The sequence below is a fragment of the Puccinia triticina genome, chromosome 6A, assembly GCF_026914185.1.
Source record: "Puccinia triticina chromosome 6A, complete sequence".
NCBI lineage: Eukaryota > Fungi > Basidiomycota > Pucciniomycetes > Pucciniales > Pucciniaceae > Puccinia > Puccinia triticina.
Genome location: NC_070563.1, coordinates 1,032,268 through 1,055,120, shown reverse-complemented (window position 1 = coordinate 1,055,120; position 22,853 = coordinate 1,032,268). Strand labels below are relative to the sequence as shown.

At 47.2% G+C, this 22,853-nt stretch overlaps 4 protein-coding genes across 4 annotated transcripts; 3 read left to right on the top strand and 1 right to left on the bottom strand.

The window, feature by feature from the left end:
- Positions 1-1,319: 1,319 nt before the first annotated feature.
- PtA15_6A125 (uncharacterized protein) lies at positions 1,320-2,346 on the top strand (the record flags this gene model as incomplete). Its single annotated transcript, XM_053169797.1, has 5 exons — positions 1,320-1,377; positions 1,467-1,640; positions 1,744-1,880; positions 2,010-2,122; positions 2,244-2,346. 5 exons carry the CDS (start codon positions 1,320-1,322, stop codon positions 2,344-2,346), a joined length of 585 nt encoding a protein of 194 aa, XP_053021052.1.
- A 3,646-nt stretch (positions 2,347-5,992) lies between these two features.
- Positions 5,993-7,345, bottom strand: PtA15_6A124 (uncharacterized protein; the record flags this gene model as incomplete). The annotated part of the gene is made up of 6 exons (XM_053169796.1): positions 5,993-6,031; positions 6,100-6,160; positions 6,231-6,469; positions 6,563-6,692; positions 6,765-6,893; positions 6,978-7,345. 6 exons carry the CDS (start codon positions 7,343-7,345, stop codon positions 5,993-5,995), a joined length of 966 nt encoding a protein of 321 aa, XP_053021051.1.
- Positions 7,346-16,641: 9,296 nt separating this feature from the next.
- PtA15_6A123 (uncharacterized protein) lies at positions 16,642-17,530 on the top strand (the record flags this gene model as incomplete). Its single annotated transcript, XM_053169795.1, has 4 exons — positions 16,642-16,659; positions 16,768-17,017; positions 17,078-17,188; positions 17,262-17,530. 4 exons carry the CDS (start codon positions 16,642-16,644, stop codon positions 17,528-17,530), a joined length of 648 nt encoding a protein of 215 aa, XP_053021050.1.
- Positions 17,531-20,563: 3,033 nt separating this feature from the next.
- PtA15_6A122 (uncharacterized protein) lies at positions 20,564-20,825 on the top strand (the record flags this gene model as incomplete). Its single annotated transcript, XM_053169794.1, has 2 exons — positions 20,564-20,575; positions 20,682-20,825. 2 exons carry the CDS (start codon positions 20,564-20,566, stop codon positions 20,823-20,825), a joined length of 156 nt encoding a protein of 51 aa, XP_053021049.1.
- Between the last annotated feature and the right edge of the window lie 2,028 nt (positions 20,826-22,853).

Here is a 22,853-nt window from a genome sequence, read left to right as displayed (position 1 = left end):
CCTCACACACACACACACCATACCGGCTGGAAAAATGTCCCTGAGGATGATCTCACCTGACAACCTGAAGAGCAATCCAAATACTACTTGCACAACAAGCATTGCCGGGAATGGGAATTCTTGGCTGGCAGCTGGAAACTTCAATGTGACAAACCAAAGGAAACCCCACTTGATCTACTATGAAATGGTCTGTCTTGAGGATTGCTGTAGAATTTGCCAACCCTTTGATTTCTTCCTGCCAGCGTAAGAAGATATCATCCCACACAATCATTGCAACTCTCTTGTTGATCACAATGATGTATCAAATCCAGTCCCACTCATTCCTGGTTCTTAGGTTGGAAGGTTGTTTGCACACACAACAAAAAATCTACAAAACACTGTTTCTCTCAAGTTAATATAAAATCTTTCCCTCATTTTTTGTATACCCATGATATATGAATCTGTTTTCTATTAGACATCAGTCAAAACAGGCTGTGTTCTATTAGCAAATCTGTATGTGTTGCTTTACCTAATACAGTCTAATTAGGCAATCAACTCCCAAAATTGTGGGACATTGCATACACCTCTTACCAATGGTCAGACTCAGGCGAGGCTGAAAAAATTGGTCCCACATTTAGAGGACTTCCTGTCGCCTAAAAGGCTTGATTTAGAGGAGGCTGCTAAACCTTGTTTGCCAGTGAAAACTTGATATCAATCAATTTTCACCAGCCATTAAAATTTAGCCTGTCCCTCTATATTAAAAAATTTAGCCAAACAGAAGTCCTCCATTTCTAGGTTGTCTTCCCAATTTGGAAATATTTTTGGGCCCTTTTTAGTGTATATCACATTGGGTGATTAAGATCTGATAGAAACAAATATGCAGAAGATGATGCCAAACCTTTTCATATTTTTCTTGATATTTAGGGCCTTGAGTGGCTGTGGCAGTGTGCAGTGTGAATCCAATGGTTTCCCATCCTAGGTGTACTATCAAGGACTGGACACTTGACAGAATCTCATGTTCATTATATTACCAACAGAATTGTGGAGCAAGGAGATGGGTCGGGTGCAGATATAATCATTAGAACACGGATGAGGGAGGCTTGGGCCATCATGGAAATCCAAACAATTTGGTTGAAATTGCACTTCAATCTGACCCAGGTTGGTAGGGGAGGGCTTTATCGGTGGGCCAGCCACCATGGTGGCGACGGCCACACTGGGCGGACGCGTGAACGTCCTGACCCCCCGCCAGCCCGGCCCCGGTGAACACTGAAAACCACTAAGCATCAACAACGAAAACCCGACACGTTCAACATAGTGTAGTACAACTACCGACGATCACGATGGATTCGACTGCTGACAAGAACAAAGATGGTCAGGAAGACATGATGGCGATCGATGGTGAACAAAAAACATCTCACGATGTATCGCAATATCTGAGACTGACCGACTTTTTCTTTTTTGAAAAACGTGTCTGTGTGTGTATATAGAAACTCCGATCCAGCAGGACGTGGCTGTCAAAAGAAAAGGGAGAGGATTCAAAGCTGGCGAGTCCAATGAACCTATGGAACTTGATCCGTCTAATGGCCAACAAGTTGTCTATGATCGATTGGACGAACAGCAGATGAAGGAGAAGGAACAAACCGCTGGAAACGCAGCTCGATGTCCGTTTAATGTTTCTCGTTCTTCGTCCACTCATCATGAACAACAACATCTACGCCAAATTTTTGACCCTCGGTGTTTTTTTTTTTTTTTTTTTTTGCTCAGCGGTGGAAGGATGGGTGGTGATCGTACAAGGTGTTCACGAGGAAGCTACTGAAGAAGATTTGATGGAAAAATTCAGCGATTACGGACATGTTATGAACCTAGCGATGCCACTAGATCGTCGAACGGGTTACGTCAAGGTAAGCGATCAAAACACACACATCGATTTCCCTTCTCGTCAAAGAAAATCAACTCATTTGTCTCTCTACTATCTCAATGCGGAAAACAAAAATCCAATCAAAATCCGGCCGGTCATGTTTTCATAAAAGGGGTACGCTTTAGTCGAGTACGAGACACGAAAAGAGGCCGAGATGGCCATAAAATCAGGCACAGAGAGCAAACTATTGGACCAAACATTGAAGTGTGATTTTGCGTTTGTGAGGTGAGTCGAAGACCCTTTTCTTATCCCGTCCGAACTCCTCCCTTCCCCAATCACAAAAGCAGGCACGCGATCGATCGAGAAAAAAAAGGAACTTAGTCTCTTTTTTGTTTTGTTTTATAAGGGCTCCCACCGGCGCTTCTGCTCCCGTCGGTCAACCTAAAGTTCGTCGAGGAGGTAGAAGTAGGAGTCCACCTAAAAAACCTCTCGTTAATCGAATTGATTAATCTATTCCGCCCCGACACATACATATTTAAATGCAAACAACGGGTTTCTTGAGATCTATGCTGGAAGACTTTACAAACTGAACTCAGCCCCTCCCAAGGAAGGCTAAAGGTCTACCTCCGGGTCCGGGCGGAGCTTAGGTCTTGCAGGCAATTCTAGGTCTTTGTACACTTCTGTCTTTGTGTGATACCCCTCTACACAGACTTAGACTCATCAGAAGTTTGACTATCTCCTACCCTCTTCTGATGTCTTTTGCTCCGGCCCAATTGTAGGATGTGATGAATGATGTAGTGATAAAAAAAACATGATGGCTAAATCAGTTGAGTTTTTGTAATTTATTAAGTGAGGCAGATCAACTTATGAGATCAGTCAAGATATACAACTGTCCAAATACACTACAAGAAAAACTCTAGAAACTGCTTGTAGTTGAGATGCAGCAAGCTTGAATCAAGCCTCAGCTCAAGCTGGAGTCTGTCAGAATTTGAGCTTCATATAAGTTTGCTCACTTTCTTCTCTTTCCTTCCTGTCTGGACTTGTGTCCTCTCTACCTGTCTGACCAAGTGGTCAAATCCTGTCCTGTTTGACCAAGTGGTCCCCTGTTCCTGTCACCTGTCCTGATTTGTTTGGCTGAGTGGCCATGACTTGTCTCCTGTTCCCTGTCACCAGTTCCCGTCACCAGTTTCTGCCACCTGTCCTGTCCCCTGTTACTGTTGTTAGGCCCCCCTTTGGATCTTGCTGGGGGGCTCTCGAGTTGTTTGGTTAAAGTCCGCTCCTCGGACATGAAATAAAAATTATTGAGTCTGAGCCTCAACAACCTCAACCCAGCTCCTTTCCACTGTGCCATCCACATTTCTTGATTTCACCACCCATGCTTATGTCACCAAATGCGCAGTGAACTCAGCAGCGCGTGCGTTCCCACCTGTGCTATTGCTGAGTGGACATTCAGTCAACATGTGCCCATATAAACCACCACAACAATGCTTGCCATATAATGCTGACAAATGGGATGGTATAAAGGGAGGCTCAAGGATGTGTGTGTTACCCTGACACTCATATCAGCCCAGCAATAGCAGCTGGCCTTTGCACCACTTCTAGCCAGTATACAAGGGGATTCAAAGTTGGCTGATCACAACTTGCATGCAATTTTGCAAGTTGGTGTTCAAGGCTGTTCTTGATGACCAACTTGCAAAAAGATGTTCAAGAAGGCTTAGGGGGCTTAGTACAATGTGACCTGCATTCAATTTTGAAACTTGAACACTGACTTGCAAAAGTGCATGCAAGTCACACTTGGCCAACTTTGAAACCCCCTACTAGCCCTGCTCACACAGCTTTATGGTGTGCAAGCAACCAGGGATTTGGGGTCTGGGTGCCACTTGCACCAGCTCCTAGCTTAACTACACCACGGGTTGTTGCGGACATTGATCGGACATGCATTTGGACATGTCCATGGATGTCCAGCTCTGGCGCTGCAGGAAATGTCCGCTGGATGCCAATTGTAATGCTCAATGGCGGACATTTCCCCTGGATGGTGAGCAAACATCAGCCGGATGTCAGCCACAATGCCCTTTTGTTCAAAATTTCAGGCCAGCTCTGCTGGCCTGATGTTTGGTGGGGGTTGAATACGGCTTGCCGGGCAGGGCGGTCACAAGGTCTCAATGCTGAGCAGACGGGGTGGGGGGGGGGGGGGGGGGGGGAGGAACGAGCAGACTCAGAATCAAACACAGGAGAGGGTGAGGGTTCAGCTGTGCCTAGGGTAGTTGCTACCAGCTACGACATGCCCGCCATGCTATCATGCCCCCACACACCCAGTACAAACCACTGGACAATTTTTTCCAGATATCCATCAGACGCTCTGGCTGGAGTGTCCAATGGACAACAGTTTTGGTGTCCACTGGAAATTCTCAACTGAGAGTGTACGGTCAACAGCTTTGTCTGATGTCCATTGGACACTCTAGCCAGAGTGTCTGATGGATATTGAGTGTTTGGACTGTCAAGATGTCCATTGGACACTCTCAATTTGAGAGTGTCCAATGGACGGCGGCAATTTTTGATGTCTGCCCAATGGTTTGAAGGGCAAAGCACAACTTGGACACTTCCGGAAGCATCCAAGTGATGCTCATGGCACCTCACATCCGCTGGATGCTCCCCGGATACCCTCTGGACATTTCTCAGTCAGAAACGTCCGCGGGATGCAGGGCATTTCCAGGAATGCGCCCCGTGGTGTAACTGTAAGCCTCTTGCACAGAGGGTCCAGGGGACCCTGCCCCAAGGGCTCTCTGTAGGAGAGGCTTATGCATAATGGAGGACTTCCCGTCAAGTCTGGGAGCCTCCCAGATCTCAATTTACACACCCAAATCCTTAATATTTGACAAAAAGGGAAATGTTTTCCTAGCCCTACAGTTCATTACTTTCATGTGCACTGGTTGAGTTTTTGATAGGTGTCATAATTTAGGATTTAGAGAGGCATGTAGAGCTCTCTAAATGATGATGGGAAGTCATCCAATGTCTGAAAGCTGGCAGGCAAAGAAAGGATTTTCAACGCCAAAAACACAATTTAAAAATCAACAACACATGTACAGAGAAATCTGAGTAGACAGTTCTCCGGTAGTACTGATGCCCACCCTCACCTGATATTCTGAGGCCTAAACTCCAAAACTGATTGATGGGATCCGTTTTGAAGGTCCAAAGAACCCTGGAGGATATTGCCCTGAAGATCCATTTGTGTATGTCCATACGGGGCCATCAGGTCCCCCTTACACACACACCCTGGGCTGCAACATTTTTCCACCCATTTTTAGAAAAGTGCCCAGGAAAGCCACCAAGGTGGCCGTCTCCTCCAAACATCCTTTCCGAAAATCTGGGCATAACAAGCATCAACTATTCAGCATCACATGTTGACTGTAAGCCAGCAGAGAACCAGCGAGCAAGACAGCTCAGGACCCCATTCACCCTGGATTGACCACACACACATAAATATATGTACATATGATGCGTATATATAGATAGATGATGTATAGACAATTTGCACACAAAACAAGCGTCGTCGTCGTCGTCGTCATCGTCGTCATCAAGAAGAAGAAGAGGAAGAAGAGGGAAGGAGATAGAGGCACAGCGGGATTGCAAAGACCAAAAACGGGCCACAACAGGGAATGGACGGGGTGGAGAGCGAGACGCGGGCGGATAGGGGGTGTCCAGCGCGCGCGGCGGGGATGGAGGGCAGGAAGGGGGAGCGGTGAAGGACGAAATAAAAAGGGGGAGGGGGAAGGGATTAGATGCTTTCCTACAGAGAAGAAAGAGCAGAAAAGTGCTCCATGTACAGATGAGCCGGGGCCGGGCGACGCGTGCTGAGGGAAGCAAGGGGGAAAGGGGGGAACGAGAGCCGGGACGGGCGCGGCGAGGAGTACAGGCGCCCGGGGAGCAACAGTGGCATAGAGGTAGTGTACAACAAACAAAAAGAGACAACGAAAGCACAAATTATTACTTTTTTCCTATGCAAGAGAAGCCCCCGTTTTCGGGCGTAAGGCGGGAGAGGGCGAGGGGCGGAGGGGGACGGATCGGACGACACCGACCGGCGCGCTTCGATTAGAGTGTATGTGTGTGTGTTTTTGGAGCGAGAGGGTTTGTTTTGTGTTTTTGGGTGTGATTAGGCTAGAGAATTCCGCTATCCCGTAGGGCGTTCTGTAGTATCTGAGCAGGGCCCCACAGGGCGACATGAGCAAACAATGGATTAATGAGAGAGGGGAGGGGGGCTCAACTGTTTCTTTGACGGCTGCGAAGACCAGTCGGATGTTGGAAGTGTCTGTGGCCTGTGTGAGACTACAGAACAGAGAGACACCAAGGTCAGGGGCAGGATACACACACACACAGAGGTGGGGGTGGGACTGACTGGGGGTAGATGCTGAGTCTGGCGCGGTTGAGCTGGGTAAACCTCCAGAGGATATATTTGGCGGCCTTGTTGACGTCGTTTCCGCCGGTGTATTCGGGGAAGAAGCGCTCGAGGGGCACCTTGGGCAGCTTGGCTTTGAAGATGTCGATCTTGTTGAGGAAGAGGATGATTGATGTGCGCAGGAACCAGCGCGAGTTAATGACCGACTCGAAGAGCACCAACGATTCTGCCATCCGATTCTACACACAAATCACGTCAATATCCACAGTTGAATGCGTGCGGGGTTTTTTTTTTTTTTTTTTTGGGGGGGGGGGGGGGGGGGGGGGGTTTACCTGGCCGCTCTCTTCCAGAAGTACTTGGTCGTATTCGCTCAGTGCGACACAGAAGATGATCGAGGTGACGGCCTCGAAACAGTGGATCCATTTCTTGCGCTCTGAGCGCTGCCCGCCGACGTCGAACATGCTGATCAAAAAGGAGATGGGTAATGTCAGTGGAAGGGCAACAAAGGAGAAGAGGGTGGAATGGGGACTGAACTGGATGCTGAGCTGGCCGGACTTGAACTTGGTCTCGGAGATGCCCGTTGTTTTTGTCCGGGCCATGAGCACGTCGACTTCGTTGGGGATATAGTCCATCTGGCCGATCCGATGGACATGGTCGAAGAAGCTGGGCCGCAGGCGAGACGAGCGTCAGGAGAGGAGGATGAGAGAGAGAGAGAGAGAGAGAGAGAGAGAGAGGAGTGAGACATACTATCCGGCGGAGTCCATCAGGTAGAATTCGCTCCCCCTGTCGAGGACGGCGGGGATGATGGGGTCGTGCCAGAGGGACTCGATGGAGCGGACGATTTCGGGGTTGAGCCCGCCTCCGAACTGGTTGAAGTCGAGCCGGTAGTCGAGGATCTTGTCGGAGTATGACTGGTTGATGGGCTCGACGGGCTCGAGCTTGAGTTTCTGCATGGCCACGACGACGGCCTGAGCCGAGTCGATGATGTTCTTGTAGATGGTCAGCTTGAATAGCAGCAGTTCTTCGCGAGTGTATCCGTTCTGATGGATGATTTTCATCTGCTTGACTATTGTCGATTTGCCCGATTCTCCAGATCCTGTGTTGTTGTTGTCCATCAGTTCCTGCCCCTCTCTGTCTCTCTTTCTGTCTGTGTTGCTTACCGAGTAGGAGGATCTTACACTCCCTTTTGAATTTCTTTGCATCCTCTTCGATCTGCCTATCGATAGCGTATGACCTGTGTGTGTGTGTGTGTGTGTGTGTGTGTATGTTTCAGTGTGTGGCTTGGGCAGGAGTGTGGGGGTTGGGGACTGACCGATCTCTGCTTGCGCTTGAGTTTCCGTCGACTGGGTAGTGGTGTGAGTTGGAGGAGAGACAGACACCCATGGCTTGGCTTGGCTTGGGGTGGGTTGGGGGTTGGCGTGGGTTGTTGGGTGTGTTTCAGTGCTTATTGACCGCTGGGGTGACTGATGATGACGGACTGAGGCTGGGGTTGGGTGTGGTGAGACAGATGGTTGGTGTTGGGTTGTGTGTGGAGGAGGGTGAAAGGCCTCTCCCGGTTTTCTTTGGTAGTCACAGGCTCCGAATCCGCCAGCAACCGAGCCTGGCAACCGCACTAGCCCAAACACACCGGACCAGCCTCTGTATGAGCACAGCTCACAACGACAGACCCACCACATCCCAACAATCCACCAAGCTCTCCGCGCAAACGGGGCTCTGTACACGCCAGAAAATATGCCAAGCATCGTTGCCGGCCACATGATCCATACAGCGCCCCTGGCGGTCCTTTGTGTGACGGCTCCTGCGTCCCGCGGGGTCTGGGAGCCAAGCCGGGCATACACACACCCCAGCTGCCGGCGAGGCTGGCAAGGAAGCCTTGTTCTCGCTGCCGATCACAGAGACCACTCCCCCTGCACCAAAGAAAAGCAGACCACAAAACACACACCATCCCTCCCTGGTATACTTGCGGATTGCTTGCATGTTCTGATGGGTGGAGGAGATGACAAGTATTTATATGGAATGGAGAGAAGAAGGATCATGATACAACGAAACCGGATGTGTATGTGTCACTTATTGATACAGCCGCACCTGCAAAACCTCGCAACCTATCCAACCGCGCGGGGCCAAAAAAGAAAAAAAAGAAATTATGGATGTGAGAGATGGGCGAAGAAGGGGACAAATGGAAATGGAATGGAAACACAGGCATATTGATCTAGGGTGTTCAAAATTGATTTTTGAATGTCATTTTACATAAAATCATGAGATTTATCAAAGTTTTGAGAGGCGCTTGAAATTATGGTCTTCAAAGTTGAAGTTCATGCATGTATAAATTAGGGTGTTCAAAGTTGACTTGCATAAAATCATGACACCATAAAATCATAAAATTCTAAGCTGAAAAAAATATGTTGCACCCAAGCACTCAAATTAGAGCAACATTTCTAGAATGGTACATATGAAATCATCACTTGATCAAAGTTTTATGATTTTATGATTTTATGCATTGAAAATTTTATGATTTCAACTTTGAACACCCTTAATGCATAAATCATAGATTCATAAAACTTTGTTTGCAGGGGATCTCACCAATCTGCTTAAGTAATCTTTGGCTTTCCCAGCCAAAGAATTTTTATGAATTTATGATTTATGCATTTATGCATGCATGAATTCCAACTTTGAAAACCATAAATGAAGAGAACCCTCAACTTTCACCCCATCAAAAGTTTGGACATGTAGATCTTATGATTTCATGTAGAAAGTGGTTTGAAAATCAATTTTGAACACCACAATTGCATGAGCAATTGGGTGGTTGGCCCATTTTGTTTTGTTGCTTGTGTGTGAGTTCAGGGTGTAAACGGGTTGGGTTTGGGCCCAAAAACAGTGCCCAAACCCGACCGGACTTTTTAGTTGGGTCGGGGCGGATTTGGAAATATGCTGCCCAAACCCAAACTCAACTTGAGGGTTCTTGGGTCCAGGTTGGGTTGCCTTGAGTCCGGGTTGACCCAAGCTTCTTGAGCCAATTATAGGAAATTTGATGGCTCATGTGTTTTTACTAGGTATTTAAGCTTGTATTTATGGTGTTCAAAGTTGGTTTGCATAGTTTTATGCATGCATAAATCATAAAATCATAGAATTTTTTTTGCAGGGGATATAACTGCCTGATTATGTAATACAAAATTTCTTCACCAAAACATTTTTATGATTTTATGATTTATGCAAACCAACTTTCAACACCACAATTCTATCATAACAAAGTATGATACTATGTAGAAAATGGGAAATAAAATAAGGCCCCGTTGACATAATCATTTGTAAATTCAATAAAAAATACAAAACTCAACATAAAGCCTCCATTTTTTTTTTGTAGGAAACCTACAGTACTGGTCTCATCAACCATGAAGTCAGATTTAACTGATTCAGCCATCTTCAGCACCATAATACCATTATATCGCTTTTGACCAAAACAAAGCAATATAATGGTATTATGGTGCTGAAGATGGCTGAATCAGTTAAATCTGACTTCATAGTTGATGAGACCAGTACTGTAGGTTTCCTACAAAAAAAATTGGATTCTTTATGTTGAGTTTTGTATTTTTTATTGAATTTACAAATGATTATGTCACCTATATTTATATTGGCTCCAAACGGGGCCTAAATTATTCAATCACATGTACCTCTTCCTCATCATTTTCCTCAATCTTGTCAAAGGCTCATTTTCCTCAATGTTGTCAAAGGCGTAGAGTCCCTCCTTGCTTTTTATCCAGTCTTTTCCGCAAACAAGGGCTTTGAGGGTGTCTGGTTTCATTTTGGTTCAATAGTTGTTTAATATTTGGCCACCGGTTGAGAACCCCGACTCAGATGAAATTGAGGTCATTGGAGTCATCAGTACTCTGTTTGCAAGGGTTGAAAGAAGCAGAAATCAAGCCGCGTTGTTGCTCCACCATGTGAGGATTTCAAATCTTGGAGAATCAATGCCTACTGGTGGTTCCTGAAGGTAGAGGTCAAGCTTGGCCGCTGAGGAAGAAGTATTGATTGTCTTCTTTCCTGCAAGATATTTCTTGTAACACTCCCTTTCCTTGTCTTCCGCAGTGGTTTGTGTGTTTGATATTTGTAGATTGGGTTTGCAAGAAGGATCAGACTGTTGGTGAGATCTCTTGGCTTCAAACACCTTGTTGAACCAAGCATATCACTATGAAAAAAAATCATGCAATTGCTGTCAGTTGACATGCGCAATCCAGGGTGAGACAGGACCCTGGCAAGTGCGGCCAGAGGGTACGCATGAAAATGTATGAATGTTTCAAGCCACTTTGGCTCACAACCAAACACGATAAATGTATTCTGAAAAGATGGGCACATGTACACTTAAAGGGAGAATAATGTGCTGCTAATTTCTCCTCAAAATGTGGTAAATGTTGGCAAGAAAAGCCAAAAATATCTTTCAAAAATGTATGAATCCCACAATTTTTGTATTGATTTTCATGCGTACCCTCTGGCCCCGCTTGCCAGGGTCCTGGTGAGACTTTAAGTTCATCCATGTTCATTCCATGATATATCATGGAGTAGCTCAGCATCAAAAGAAAATAGTGAGTATGGTTTAAGACTGTAGCTCAGTGTTGGACTTGGCACAGTCTTTGCATCTGCCTAGGGTCCCTGAGTCATCTGTCTCAACACCGTGCTCATTGATCATCAACAAGGGTGTTTACTCCTTGTTGACCAGCCTTGGGAAGGATTCCTCCCCATCAACAAGAATAAGTGCCCATTTCAACTAGGAGGAATGCCTTGTGGTCAACAAGGGCATACTTGGGGCCCATGTTGACTGGGAGGGAGACCAGTCCACAACATGATACAACAGTCAACTGGGAGTAATCCCTTGCAGTCAACTGCTATACAATGGCTTTGACCAGGAGGAATCCCTCCTGTTCAATAACATTACCGGGAGGAGTCCCTCCCGGTCAACTGCCATAAACAGCAGTCCACTGGGAGGAATCCCTCCTGGTTGATAACATTACCGGGAGGAGCCCCTCCTGGTAGACTGCAATACACAGCAGTCGACTGGGAGGAGTCCCTCCTGGTCGACTGCCATAGACTGCAGTCCACCAAGAGGAATCCCTCCCGGTCAGGAGGGACTCCTCCCAGTCAACTGCTTGATATGGCAGTTGACCGGGAGGGACTCCTCCCAGTCAACTGCTGTGTATGGCAGTCAACCAGGAGGGACTCCTCCCAGTTGACTGCTGTGTATGGCAGTTGACCATGAGGGACTCCTCCCAGTCGACTGCTGTGTATGGCAGCCAACCAGGAGGGACTCCTCCCGGTAATGTTATTGACTGGGAGGGATTCCTCCCGGTGGACTTCAGTCTATGGCAGTCAACCGGGAGGGACTCCTCCCAGTCGACTGCTGCGTATGGCAGTCAACCAGGAGGGACTCCTCCCAGTCGACTGCTGTGTATGGCAGTCAACCAAGAGGGACTCCTCCCAGTTGACTGCTGTGTATGGCAGCCAACCGGGAGGGACTCCTCCCGGTAATGTTATAAACTGGGAGGGATTCCTGTGAGCCGCGCATCTTGCGAACTCACAGAGACAGTCACAGGACTGTCACGGGACCCATTTCCCCTGGCTCCATATCCACTCGAGCTCCGCCCCTCCTAGCTCGGCAGGGAAGTACTGTGACTTCCCCCAAGCTAGGTGAGCACCCACATTTCCCTTCCCCCCCTTGTTCTATCTCTTATACTTTTCTCTCTTCTGTATATACTCAATGGAAGTACTGAGACTTCCCCTGAGCTAGCTTTCCTCCCCGTCTGCAAAACAAACAGAGTTTCTAGAAGCCGCTTGTGCCCGTGCCCCTTTGCCCTGAGACCCTCAAAGCTCATCAGTGAAGCTCTCAAATCAGAGAGCTTACAATTCCTCCCGGTGGACTTCAGTCTATGGCAGTCGACCAGGAGGGACTCCTCCCAGTCGACTGCTGTGTATGGCAGTTGACCGGGAGGGACTCCTCCCGGTAATGTTATTGACCGGGAGGGATTCCTCCCGGTCAAAGTTGTTGTATATAGCTTTTGACCAGGTGGGATTCCTCTTTTTCAACAAGGGCACTTACTCTTGTTGACCCGGAGGGATGGGGAGGTCAAGCATGTACCCGTGACCTCCAATGCAAGGGAATTTGGATGAGTCAGGGGCAGCTGAGCATTTGCCTCAGGACTGAGTCTGTGCACCTCAGACCAAGCTTCCTGTACCTCAGTCTAGTTCATTTTTCACTATGGACTTAAGCTGAGGGAATTCCAAACTTTCCAGGGTGTACCGCCCTGGGATTCATTTGTATGGGCCTGGTCTCAACTAGGAATGAACTCAGGTATTCTGCATGTCAACTTACAGCACTTTCTTGAGTCTTTTTCATAGTGTATACTTCAGATTTTATTTCTTTTACAATTTCTTTAGCTTTGATTGATCCAAGTTCGTCCAAGAGAAGGAATTCAATGATATCCAAATTGCACTGAGGGTCAAAAACAAGGCTGACCGCCGCTAAATCCTTCAGTTTTGACCAGTATTTCTCATACTTTGCTTGCATGGGGCTAATAACCTTGCCGATGTGAGCAGGTCCCAACTTTGCAGCCTTCTTCAGATTTCAATCAATTTTTTTCATGATCTTGAAGACACTGTGCGCAGTTGGATGATGAGTCATCCCAAGCTTCAAAGTTGCTGATGATAGAAAAACAAACACAATCAGAAAATCTGAGACTTCAGTAGAAATTGGTCTTGAAGAAATACCCCATACCTGTCTTGAACAACAAAAGAAATTCACACATTGCAGATATTTCTGCCCACTCGTTTGTACTAGGGCAAGAGATGAAGTTGGCATCAGTGATTGATAAGTTCTCAAGTGCTTTTTGATACGGAAGCGCGGATTTGAGCATGTTGTGGGTGGAATTCCAGCAAGTCAGAACATCAACAGACGGGAGTGCTTGCTTTTTCATATTGACGAGGTCAATTGACTCTTGGAATGATTGCTTCTGCAATGGAGAGCTCTTAGTGTACCAAACAGCACCAGGAAAAAAAAATAGTCACTTGATGGCAAGTGACATGATGCAGCTTTGGTTTCTGCTCCAGAGCTACTCCAGCGCTGCTCCAAGTCTGCTCCACCAGCACTTGTAGAGCTTGCAGGAATGCACCAGAGCACTCAATGTGGCACAGTCAGCTGATCCTAATTTTTTCCCAGGAACAGCTGATGCTCATCATAAGCTGAGCAGTAGGCATTGACTGAGCCTGGGCCAAAGCTAAGCATTGGCTGAGCCTGGGCCACAGCTGAGCATTGGATATTCCAAGCCTGAAACAAATCCAAGTTTCAGCTGGACCAAGAATATTCCAAATCTGAGCATCAGCTTAGCCAACAATGGTCCAAAGCTGAGCATCATCTTGGAAAAGGCTTGTGCAGAGCTTAGAATCAGCTGGGACAATACTGTTCCAAAGATTAACACCAGCTGGGCCAAAAATTTTCAAAAGCTGAGCATTGGCTGAGCCAATGCTGGTACAAAGCTGAGCATTGGCTGAGCCAAGGCTGTTCAAAAGCTGAGTATCAGATTTTTTGAGACTATTCAAAAGATTAATATCACCTGAGCCAAGGCTGTTCCACAGCTGAGCATCAGCTGAGCCAAGGCTGGTCCACAGCTGAGCCAAGGCTGGTCCATAGCTGAGCATTTTCTTATCCAAGGTTGGTCCACAGCTGAGCATCAGCTGAGCCAAGGCTGGTCCACAGATGAGCATAAGCTGTTACAGGAGTGGTCAGACTCAGAATCTGAGCATTGGCTGGGCCAAGATTTATCCAAAGCTGAAAATCAGCTGAGCCAATACTGGTCCAAAGCTGAGCATTGGCTGGGCCAATGATAGTCCTAATCTGAGTCTAAGCTGAGCCATGACTGGAATAAAGCTGAAAATAAGCTGGACCAGGACTGGTTCTGATATGGGCAACAAAGCTGAGCATGAGCTGGGCACCAAAGCTGAGCATGAGCTGGGAGCTAAAGCTGAGTATCAGCTGACCAGAAATGGGGATCAGTGGTGCCCAGAAAAAACTGAGGATCTCCTGTGGAAATTCTTAAACTGGTTAGATGGTGGGTAGATGGTGGGTAGCCCGCTGGAGCTGGCATGATGTCACTTGTCATCAAGTGACTATTTTTTTTTCCTGGTGCAGTCTCCCGGACCTTTGATATCGCCTTTGAAACGTTCTAGAGGCCGTCTTTAACAACTAGATTGATCACGTGAGCACAACATTGGACATGGAAAAACTTTCCATCCAAGGCTTGGGGACGACAGCTGCGATCTTGAAGAACTGACAAGAGTTGATCTACTGCACTTTTGTTTGAGGCGGCATTGTCAACAGTGATGAAGCTGACCTTGTCAAGGAGCTTCTATTCAATAATGGTTGATAAGAGCTGTTCTGAAATTGCTAATCCAGTGTGAGCTGTAACTTCCTTAAACAATATCAAGCGCTTGTTCAGAGTCCAGTTGTCCAAGATGAAGTGACAGGAGACTACCATGAACAATGACCAATTGGATGATGTCCAAAGATCAGTTGTTAAAGCAACATGATCAGCTTTTTTGAGCTCTAGCATGAAATTGACCTTCATGAATTTATACATCTGTATTACATCCATCTTAACAGTAACACAAGTGAAGATTTTGGACCGTGGCTGAAGAGAGGCAAAAAATGCTCAAAACATTGGATGGTTGACTAGGTTGAAAGGTTGCTTGTGCGCAATTATCATCTTGATCAATAATTTGCGGGAGGTGTCTTGACAAAAAACCCAATTTGAGGCCAATGTTGATCCTTGACCGAATTTGAGTAGTGCTTGCTTGCTCTTGGTCAGATGAGAGCTGCATCAATCAAGGTGGCGCCACAGGTGATTTGTGCCATTTTGACTTCTACCTTCCAATCATCCTTTGCAGGCCTTGCACACTGCCTTGACTTTGTCACCTGAAAAAATATTAGCAGAATGTTAGAATCATTGAGGATTCATGATCAAGCTGAAATGTCTGAATCCATATCCTTAATAATGGAAGTACTGATGAGACTGACTGTGAGTTTCCTTAGTGAAATGAGACCATACATTGCTTGTGGTCTTTTGTTTCTTCTTTTTGGAAGCTGCACCTTCTTCAGTGAGGTTGATATCAGCAGTAGTGGCCCTTTGCACACTCCTATTATGGAGTGTGCTTTGGCATACTCCTATCAAGGAGTGTGATTTTCAAAAGAACATCTAGTTCTTTAACAATCTGGCTCACAAACAGGCAAGGCAGCTCTATCCTGGTGGCCTTTGTACCCAGAGACGTGGGGAAGATACTCCATGGTATGCTATAGACAGCTTTGTTTGGTGGCTCTTGCGTGGGGCCAAGTTTCACCAGGTCAACACCAACCCGGATCACATCAAGGAGACAACAAATTTCTGGGATCAATATCTGACACAATTCAACATTGCTTGATTTGCCTTTGAAGACATTGTGGCCAAGACTCTCCAATCTGAGCCCGCTTTGACCCTGACTTGGAGTGGCAAACCTCCTCAACTGGTAAAACTGGACAACAAGGAGAAGGCTGAATTGGAAGCAGCCATGGAGGGGCAAACCTCCTCAACCGGTAAAACTGGACAACAAGGAGAAGGCTGAATTGGCAGCAGCCAGGGAGGGGCTCCTTGAATTACGGAGTGTGCTTTGGCACACTCCTATCACAGAGAGTTCTTTGGCACACTCCTGTCACGGAGTGTGCTTGGCACACTCCTATTGCAGAGTGTGCTTTGGCACACTCCTATTGCAGAGTCTGATATGGTAAAATCCTATTACAGAGTGTGCTTCATCATTTTCTTGTGCCTGTTAGTTTTTCCTTTTTATCTCCATTTTCTTTTTTGCTCTTCTTTAGTCCCTCTCCTTTTTAATCAAGCCATTCACTTTAATCTATCCCTAATCTTCCATCCAGATTCCTTGTCAATGTATAAGTATCACGGATTTGGCAATTGTTTTGCATGTTGGAGAACATCAAGAAATCCTGGCGCCGCTCAAACCAAGCCTTGCTGTTCAAGCAGGACAGTCTTGACATCACCCGCTTTGGTTTCTCTTTTCTTGTTTTGGCTTGTCTTTCCTCTTATATTCCATCACTTTTTTCTTTATTTCTCTCCCCCTGGGCCGCGGGGACGCCCTGAGGGATGCCAACTTGATGCTGAATTTGACCTGCTGTGTAGGTTGGACATGTATGGTGCATAGGTCCGGAGTTGGGCCTAGCACCTTCTTTCTTTCCTCCTTGCTTCATATACAGGGTTTTTTGTGTTCCTTGTTTTATCTTGTGGCCACAATATAAAGCTGCCTGTGTTGGGCTCATGGAGGCCCACTGAAACTGACAGGCTGAGGATGAAGAAGAGTACTGCTCCCGCTGTCAAGGATCCACGGGATGCTGAGACCACTCAAGGTATCCCTTGGCGCACTCAAGAGCCAGCTGAAAAGTCACCAACCACCACCTGCACCAGCACCAAGAACAACCACAACCACCTCCACCAGATTCTACTCCGAACCAAAGGCCAACAGACAAGCCCGCAAAGAAAACCAGGAATACTCAGCCAGCAGCAGCAGACCACAGAAGAAATACAGGAGATCAAACCACACAATTACTCCCACCGACCCTGTCATCTCACTCATCTTCAACAACCAACCCACAACCACTGCAGCACGCCCACAGGAACACCTCCAGGTCACAGAACTGGAAACACAGGTCAAGATTGACAAACTCATCCTTGCATATAAAAACATCCTTGATGCAACCACCAACAGTTAAGCAGCTCTCCCCTCTCCTTCCAAGCCATCTCCACGACTGACCCACCCCCAGCCAGACCAGCAGCTTGACAAGCTCTCCAAGATCTGCGCACACATCATCAGCCAATTTGTTGAGTGCGCCATCAAACTTGACTCAGGCAGTCTGGTGGACAGCAAGCAGCCGCCTAGTCTGCTCACCAATGTGGACTGGAAGATGAGTGTGATGGATGAATGGTAAAACACGCTCCCCCTGCTCTACAGAAGGTACTCCACCCCGCTTGAGCTCCTCCAGAGAAACAAGAAAGAAGCTGACTACACATTCCCCCAGATATGCGCTGGCCCAACACGCCCTTCCCATCATATTGCGCGCTTTCCCACTCAACCAGAAGCCCCACCCAAAGCGGCCTGGCCTGAGCCATCCGCAGAAAATCATCCAGGTGTTGCACGGCCTGCAACGGACCTACTCCTGCCCAGCCATCCAGGCCAAGGCGCTGCTCATCCTGCCCACCCGCAACTGGTCCAAGATCTAAGACAACTACTAGCACAAGTTCAATCTGGGGAAGCACTACCTGGCTGGATGTTCCTTGAGATGTTCTTGGACCGCGAGATGGTTGGGCTGATTGAACTGACTGTTGACCAACTGGCCGGCTGGGCAATCTAGAGCTGGCTCTACCAGCGCAACTCTTTGGTGTTGGCATGGGCCTGGTGGCGACGCGGATGCAAGGCTTGAGTCCTCCTTGGACAACAACAACAAGGAGGAGGGATGGAGGAAGAGGCGGTGGTTGAGTACAACCGGCAGAGCTCATCCATTGTCCTCCAATGGATCTCCTCCATCTTTGCTGCCTGTGTGCCCAGCTTGATCCATTGAGCCTCTGACTGTTTCCAGCTCTCCGCAATCTCCTGGCTGCTCTTTGACACCCTCATGTCCAGTAGCCCTTCATCCTCTGAAACCCATTGCTTGCAACAGGACAACTACTTCCTTGCCCTGCTCTCCATCACCGTTGAGTGCCATTGGCTGGCCCTCTTTGGCCTGCCCATGTTCAACACCAGCTTGGTTGGCTTGACTCCGGAGGATGACACTACAAACATGGATGAATTTGGGAAGGCATATATTGATCTTTTTTTTTTCTTGAAATTTCTCTTCAATTTCTTTACCTTCCTGCAACATGATAACCCTTCTATCATCTCTCTGTCTTTTGATGTCCCCCTATCTTAGTTTTTAACCACAGTAAAAGCTTCATTTGGTCACCAAATCAAATCAGTCATTTTTACATCCAAGTATATTAAAGCTTCAGGTTTGTAGAAAAAAAAATTCAAGGGTTCCCCCTGCAATTGAACAAATCACAAAAAAAAAAAAAAATCAAAGGTTCCCCCTTTTACAAAAAAAGCAATCAGAGGGCCAAATTCAACCTACAATCCCAGAAATACACAAAATAAAAGCAGGCCATACAACAAAAATGACAAAAAAAAGGTTCCGCACCCAGCCACCCAGCGCAGAAAGCTGACACACCGTGGCCCAACACCCATCCCTGTCTAGCAGGGTTAAAAAGCGTTGGGAAGAAGACCCCCAGCCCTAAAGCACAGGGGGGTCAACAAATATCCCTCGCCGGACTGCGCAAATGCAACAGCGGACAAGGGTGAGACAAACCTCAAGCTGGAAGTACAGCACAAGAGTCGCCTGAGGAAATAATGATGCCATTGCATGGGTATTTATAGACCAGCTTGCCGGTATTCCCCAATCTTGCCCTCTCACCAACCCTTTCCTCTCCTTGCAACCCAACTTATGGCAACGCCCCTCCTTTTTCCCAAAGCCCATTCTCCCTGCCTTGACACTACAAAAGCGGCCCCCTCAAGCCATCACGCAACCAGCATTCCGGATCCGGTTTGTATCTTGACCAACGTTTGCCACGGCCCGTGTCATGACAAGGATGTGAGCCATTGGTCAACTTGGCCCTTACTACTAGGGTAAACAAAGGGTAGTTACGCTACGCGTAACGCGTAGATAACAGTAACGTAACAGAATTTTTGTCGTTATATTACGTGTTACGCGTAACGGCGGTGCAATTATGTTATTGCACCACATTAAGCTGGTTTATTTCATGCTTGTTGCCTTATCCGGGCGCGCGCAGCTCCTGAGAACAGGCAAAAAATGTGGCTAAAAAGCCTTAAACGGTCCGTTATCGCGTTATCTGGGGGATAATGTGATAACAGGCCTCAAAAATGAGGCCCGTTACGTTACGCGCGGGGCCTAAAATGGCCCCGTTACTAGTAAAGTGACGGAGGGCCCTGGATAACGGGGATAGTTATGTCAACGGTGTATCTGCTGCGCTACGCTAAAAAAAGCGGCCTTTTAGCGTAGCGCAGCGGTTGACCGCTACATGACCAGACCAAAAAGCAATAGCGCAGCGAGAACACCGCTGCGCTACTCGCTACGCGCAGCGATTGTCCGCTACCATCCCAGGGCCATTAGCGAAAGCGCAGCGAAAAGCGAAAATTTGCTACGCTACCCGCTAAATTAGCAGATAGCGGAACAGTTTTATGTTGTAAACATGTTTTATGTATGTTAAACCCTTTTTCCTTTTTTTTTTTTTTGGATCCCACATGGCATAGAGAAAAGCGGCGCTGACCGCTACGTGATTGCTTCTTTAGCGCGCTATTTTTTGATTTTTTTCCCGGGAAAATCAAAAAGCGCATAGCGCAGCAATCTGCCCGCTGCGCGTAGCGCGTAGCGCAGCGACCCAAAAAATCGCTGCGCTACATGCAGCGCAGCGGATACACTGTTGGTTATGTTACCAAAATTGCACGGATATCACAACGTAACATAACTACCCTTCGTTGCTAGGGTATGGCCCGCTTCTTCATCTGGTTTTCTGACTTGTTTGATTTACAGCCAGCTTGGCCCAGTACGCCTGGCCAGGGTCGCCGCTCGTCGGCGGCAGCAGCAGCGCTTGGACAGGCGTCTGGCTCGGGTAGGCAAGCCCCGCAAACTCCAACAGCAAGAGCAACAACAAAAACAACAGAAGATGTGACGGGGGCCAAGCGGGATGCCGCTGCACAGCGCGATCCAAGGCGAGTCTGGGCAAGAATGGGTCTTGACGGCGGCCAAGGGGGCCAATTAGGGCTGGACCATCTGCAGGCGGGCGCACAAGCAGAGCAACCTGGAGCACTTGGCGGGGCTATTTGAGCGTGTGACCCGGGAGGGCGGCGGGTGTGGGACCTCTCCCTCCGGCACAGCTGGGGCTGCTGAGTCCGTCATCAAAGACCTTGACCAGTCCCGCCATCTTAACAACAACAACAACCCCTCCGGGATCCCCGCCTCCCTGGCGAAATCTTCCTCCCCCCTTGATAAACAGAAAGACAATGTTGCAATTCCAAGCTTGTCCTTGCTATCTAAGAGCTCAACCAATGCTTCCTGCGCGGCTGGGGGAGCAAGAAGGATAAACAGCTTGTCCGTCTCTCATTCCCCCCTTCTTTCCTTGAGTCTCGCCGTTTTGACCCCTTGGACGTTGTGTTTTTTTAGGTGATCAATTAATTTGAGTTGGCGGCGAAGCTGGGCGACCCAGATGCCCAACAAGGTACGTCGGCTTGCAAGCAAGGCCTTGGTGGCCCCGGCGTCTGGAGCAGAGCCACACACACAACCAGCTGACACCCAATTTGTGTGTGGGATGGGGGGGGGCAGAGCTGGGGCTCTGCAACGCCAACGGCAAGGGCACCAAGAAGGATCTCAAGCTGGCAGCCAAGTATTACCGGATGGCGGCCAACCAGGGCGTGGAGATGATGGGCTTGCAGTGGGTCTGGAAAGACAAGGTCCGTCCCTCCCAGTGATCCTTGGAGTGCTTACTTCCCCTCCCCCCCGCTTTCTTCGCAACTCTCAAACAGTAAAATTGATCCCCCCCCTTGTGGGGGCCCAAGCCTTCTTGGATGTCTTCCGTGTTTGGCCCCGCCTGGTCTCCATCCTTATGTGTATGTACCAGATATAGCAGTATGTAGCAGCAGTGTACGCCCCGCCCAAGGGTTCATGTTCTGTCCAACAACGGCCACGGAAGCTCCAGTCGCGCACGCTCTCACCTTAACCCCCTCGCTTGCTTGCCTCCTCCTCTTCCTTGCGCCCGTGCATTCCTTGTTTCCCTGTACTCTTCCCGCTTCCCATCACCTCTGCCATCCTATCATCACCACCATCACCGTCCTGCACACCCTTCCCTTTCTGATCCAACCCCTCCCTGTTGTCATCCCTAAATAATTTGCCCTTCTGCCATCAAGTGTCTTGGCTTTGTCATCCTCCCTGTCTTCTTGGCCAGCAAAACTGGCCAATTTTGCTGACAAATTGGGCCTAACTGTTTTTGATCTTTGTTTTTTTTGGCTTGGGTTTGATTTAAGATTTGATCATGTACATATAGATACATATTAAAAAGAACAAAAACAATTCAAATTTTTTGTTGTGCTGTGTTGTTTGAAAATGGACCAGATTTCTTTTTGGCTGATTCTTCTTTGTGATTACCAGCTTTTGAATTTTTCATTATTCAGCAGTGGAGGACTTCCTAGACGGTCTGGTACCCTTGAAGATGTTAAATTAGACCCACATAAATGAAAATGTCAAATTTATAATAACTATCAGCCATAGATGTGATCTGATGGTATTCTGATTTTTTATGAATACTAGAGTCCAAGGCGGCTACGCCGCTGCACTTTCAGGGCTCTTGCCATTATCATCAAAGAGGCACATGTGTCCCCCAAAGGGGCCTGCCATAAGACCCTGTTTGGCAGTGGTTATTTTATATCATACCTGCCCATTTTGAACAACTGGGCCTCACCAAGGCCCATATCACATCACTTTCATGTTTAGCAGATTTGGGAATTTATGAGGGTCATCAGAAGTTTCCTCATCACTTCTCATCATCCCAGCCATTTTCAACATATGATTCAATTTTGAAGACCACTAATGTCAATTGAACCTCCCAAAGAAATGGCCATGTTACATTGAAAATTTCACACTGCTCTTGTCAAATATCAAGGTAAATACAAGCATCAATGTTTCATTGTTCTATTGCGCCAAAATTTGAGATGTGCCACAGCCACAATGGTCATGTTGATCAAGAGTTGTAGAAACATATCTTCATTATGCTCAGTAGAACCAGTTGTGATGCACATTGATAAAAAAATGCACAAACTCATAAGATTGAGCCTCCTTCCCAGTCTGATATCATTGTGTTTCCTTTTTGGATAATGATCTATGTTTAATTGGCTATAAACTGATTGAGCTGAGTCACTTGACCTCCTTTTTTTAGTCAAAAATCACAAGTTTCAGTTTTTCAATCTAAAACAAGGGGAAGCCCCCAAATTTGGGGTTACAGGGGGTGTTAAAGTCATAGGGGTTTGTCAATCACAGGAGGTGAAAGGTAAAAGGGTAATGTGACAGCTAAAAGGAAACGGATTAAATTTTTCAAAACTTTGATGTTGCAATTCCTGGGTGACTATCTACATAACAGGCATTCAGTCAAAGGAAAGAAAATTTGAAATGAAAACTTGGTAAGAAACCAAAATTAGTGCAAACTGGTGAAATAAATTCAAGTTTTTTGAAGGAGACACAAAAGTTGTGCTGGAAAGACAATTGTTAGGGCAATATTGATGAGATAACTAGAGGCCAAGGCGGCTGCGCCGCTGCGGAGACCACATGCCCAGCTCCACGGCCAGCAACAGCAATTATTTTTACTCAGCAGCGATTTTTTATTATTATTTGGCAGCAAGATTTTATGTGTTCATGTTTTTGAATGCCAAGTGTACACATTTTTTGAGGTGATATGTAATCACCCAGGTTAAGTTTTCTGTTGGGCAAAGAAGAATGCCTTGGAAAAT